This window comes from Palaemon carinicauda, chromosome 32 (assembly GCF_036898095.1).
Source record: "Palaemon carinicauda isolate YSFRI2023 chromosome 32, ASM3689809v2, whole genome shotgun sequence".
NCBI classification, from domain to species: domain Eukaryota; kingdom Metazoa; phylum Arthropoda; class Malacostraca; order Decapoda; family Palaemonidae; genus Palaemon; species Palaemon carinicauda.
Genome location: NC_090756.1, coordinates 28587630 through 28591688, shown reverse-complemented (window position 1 = coordinate 28591688; position 4059 = coordinate 28587630). Strand labels below are relative to the sequence as shown.

The 4059-nt window shown below is 45.1% G+C and overlaps 1 protein-coding gene across 1 annotated transcript; it reads right to left on the bottom strand.

Annotated features, from left to right (window-relative positions):
• Nucleotides 1-2199: 2199 nt before the first annotated feature.
• On the bottom strand, nt 2200-3031 carry LOC137625558 (uncharacterized). The gene is made up of 2 exons (XM_068356470.1): nt 3027-3031; nt 2200-2932 (listed from the first exon to the last, which is right to left on the bottom strand). The coding sequence occupies exons 1-2, from the start codon at nt 3029-3031 to the stop codon at nt 2200-2202; spliced, it is 738 nt and encodes a 245-aa protein (XP_068212571.1).
• Between the last annotated feature and the right edge of the window lie 1028 nt (nt 3032-4059).

The window sequence follows — 4059 nt, the reverse complement described above, 5'->3', positions numbered from 1 at the left end:
TCTCTGATTTTGTCCATCAGTGTCGACTGAATCTCCAATGTTGCTACATAGCCTCTCGGAACTATTTCCAAACATAGCTCTCGAAGGTCCTCGGCTAACTCATTGGGTATTCCTCCCATCATTAGGGTATTGACGTGGCTTTTACGGCTCAATGCGTCTGCTACGACATTAGCCTTTCCGGGGTGATAATGCAATCTCATATCATAATCCTTGATAAGTTATAACCATCTCCTTTGTCTGAGATTCAATTCCTTCTGTGTGAAGATGTACTTCAGACTCTTGTGATCCGTATATACTTCACAATGATTTCCAATGAGAAAATGTCTCCACGTCTTCAGGGCATGCACAACGGCTGCTAACTCCAAATCGTGAGTGGCATAATTCAACTCATGGGGTTTAAGTTGTCGTGAAGCATACGAAACAACTCTTCCTTCCTGCATAAGCACTGCTCCAAGTCCTCGACGTGAAGCGTCGCAATACACCTCATAATCCTTAGTCTGATCTGGCAATATCAAAACTGGTGAGGTAACCAATCTTTTCTTCAACTCCTGAAAACTTGCCTCACAGTCCTCAGTCCATATGAATTTGTTATCCTTCTTCAACAATTCAGTCATAGGCTTAGCAATCCTTGAGAAATTCTCAATGAATCTTCGGTAGTATCCTGCGAGTCCAAGAAAACTCCGAATCTCTCCAACTGCCGTTGGTGCTTCCCAATTAGTTACGGTCTCAACCTTTGTGGGGTCAACTGCTATTCCTTCTCCGGATATAACATGTCTGAGAAATCCAACTTCCTTTAGCCAAAACTCACATTTGCTGAACTTGGCGTATAACTGATGTTCTCTTAGCTTCTCCAAAACCAATCGCAATTTTTCCTTGTGTTCCTCTTCATTCTTCGAGAAAATCAAAATGTCATCTATGAACACCACGATGAACTTATCCAAAAACTCCATAAACACTTTGTTCATCAGGTTCATGAAATAAGCTGGTGCGTTAGTCAGTCCAAATGACATAACGGTATACTCGTACAGTCCATATCTCATGGTAAATGCAGTCTTGGGTATGTCTTGCTCCCGAATCTTCAACTGATGGTACCCTGATCGCAAGTCGATCTTGGAAAACACTTTGGCTCCTTGCAAACGATCAAACAGATCATTTATCATTGGTAGTGGGTACTTGTTCTTGATTGTTACTGCATTCAATTCACGATAATCAACAACCATTCTCAAAGATCCATCCTTCTTCTCCACTAACAAAACGGGTGATCCCCAAGGTGAAGAGCTTGGGCGTATATAACCTTTATCCAATAGCTCCTTAATCTGCTTCTTGATTTCTGCCAAATCTTGTGCTGGCATCCTGTATGGTCGTTTCGATATCGGGCCTGTTCCTGGCAATAGTTCAATCAAAAACTCAATGTCTCTATCCGGTGGCATGCCTGGCAACTCTTCCGGAAATACATCAGGAAAATCCTTCACCACTGGTACTTCTTCCTGCACCACTCCTGATAAGCAATTTACTTGTGCTCTCCCTCGGCTCGTGCCGTGATACATACTTAATCCTTCTTCCTTCTGGTGTAGTGAGCAAAATTGATCTAGTGGAGCAATTCAATGTTTCCTCCATACTTTGATAACCAATCCATTCCTAATATCACATCAAATCCTTGGGATCCAGAACTATTAGGTCTGAGGGGAAAACATAGTGTCCAATCCTTAGTGGCAGTCGATCCCACCATTTACTAGCCATGTACTCTGCTCCGGGTGAGGTTACTAGCATGGGTGACCTAAGGGCTTGGGTCGGTAACTCATACTTATCCACAAATTCCCTTGATATGTATGAATGTGATGCACGAGTATCGAAAAGAACAACTGCAGTAAATGACTTAACCAAAAACTTACCGATTACTGCATCGGGCTGCTCTTCAATTTCCTTCACATCAATGTGGTTCACCTGTCCCCTGTTGAAAGGGTTGGGCTTCTTTCCAGAGCTTCCATTGCCATTTCCATTCTGGCCTTCTGGACAGTCATTTGCATAATGCCCGGTCTTCGAACACTTTGAAACAGGTGACTTGACTCAGGTCTCTCTTGGTTGGGGTTGATGGGGTTGTTCGGTTCTGGCCGTTGCTTCCTCCATTCCCATTACCATTCTTGTGGCCATTATGGTTGTGCGAATTACCTCCTCCATGGGTATGCTGAAACTGAATTCCTAATTTAGGGGTATAACGAGTCTTCTGCTGAGCTCCAGAGTTATACTTCCCTTGTCCATACTTTCGCTTGCGGTTCTCAATTGCTGCTGCTTTCCTTCAATCATAAGGGCTCGGTCTACTGACTCCTGGTAGTTATTGAAACTTGCTACCATCAACGGCATGCTGAACTCATCATTCAGTCCTTCTAGAAACTTCTCCTGTTTAGCCGCATCTGTAGCAACGTCATCTGGGGCGTAACGTGCTAATTTGCTAAAGTCATCCACGTACTGGCCAACAGTCCTTCCTCCTTGGCGTAAGTTGCGAAACTCACGCTTCTTCATGGCCATGGCTCCTGCTGAGACATGGGCAGTGCGAAAAGCTTGCTGAAATTGATCCCATGTGACAGTGTCTACCGGGTAAGTGGCTGTGAAATTCTCCCACCATGCGGCTGCGGGTCCTTCAAGCTGATGTGCTGCAAACTTCACTCTTTCTCCATCTGTGCATCCTGCAGTGGTCAACTCCCTTCCTATCTTGCGGAGCCAATCATCTGCTACAATCGGCTCGGTGCTACTGGAGTACACCGGCGGATTTAGTCTAAGGAAACGAGTCAAATGATCCGCAGGTGGTGGTGGTGGGTTGTTGTTGTTGTTGCCCTGGTTCTGCACCAATGTTAGAATCAGGGTGTTTTGCTGCTGGATCAGTTGGATGATCTCTGGCGGGGAAAACGAATCCAGGGTCGCGTCTCGGAGGCATCTGATGGGTTTAGAAAAGAAGAGAAATTTAGAATAGAATGAGGTCTAAGGGGAATCACTACCCAAATGCACATGAGCAATGCACACAAAATCACTCCATTCAATCAAACAAGGCTTACAACGATCTAACTATCGCAAGTGCGTGTACTATAATGTTTTACATGGGGGGAAATACTACTAATATGTGGGGAAACTTCTACTAATTTGAACCGGTGGAAGATTCCATGATGTCTGCTCCAGCTTCGTCTTCAAAATCGGGTTCACTTGGATCCGAATCGGTGTCGTCGAGGATGATGTAGTTGTCTGGACATGCGACGTACTCGTCTTCCTCCTGGGATGCTAACTTCCTCTTGAGTTCTTCAATCTCCTGCTTAAGATCGTTATTGTGCCTTGCTAGAGCTACGATCTCGTCCATGTAGTCCTTGCGTGTAGACTTCAGTTCTCCTTCTAGCTCGATGATCTTTCCCTTTGCATTCTGCAACTCCAACATATCATTGCACATCTGGTTCTCCTGGCGTCGAATGTGCTGGTTTTAACTCCTGGATAAAAGCTGCAATGGATCTATCCTTCTTGGTGCTGACTATGTCCCATTTGTCATCTCGGCGTCCGCAAATCTGGTAGATGGTGTCCTTGAGGTCTTCTTGATAAACTTCTCCAATGCGTCCTATGGTGATATGGGATGCCATGCTCTTTCCCAGACTCCAATTTGGTGCACTGAAAACACTATCTATAGGCTTGGTGATTGGGGCGAATGTCCTTCCTGGAACGTGAGCGTGAATCTTCCAGCGCTCCTCTTCAGGCAGAGTGGCGTTGAAAGTCCCGGTGAAACTTGGTAGTCCAATGTTCAGGTACTTAGTGACTTCCTTCAGGTGAAATCCAAATGGTGTGCCTTCATCCGGTTGAGCGTACTTAATCTTCACGTTCGTCATCCTAATAGAGTAGAAAAGATGAGGAGTTAGAAAATGAGAGGAGAGTAGTGATCTATGGCTTTAACTTAGTGGTCGTGTCCTACAGTCAGCGTGTGCTCTGATACCATCTCTGTAGCGACCAGACCCCGAATGGATCAAGTCTCTGTGCTCAGGTGTCATCCCTGGATCAATAATGCTGACACCACACAGTACTTCGAAG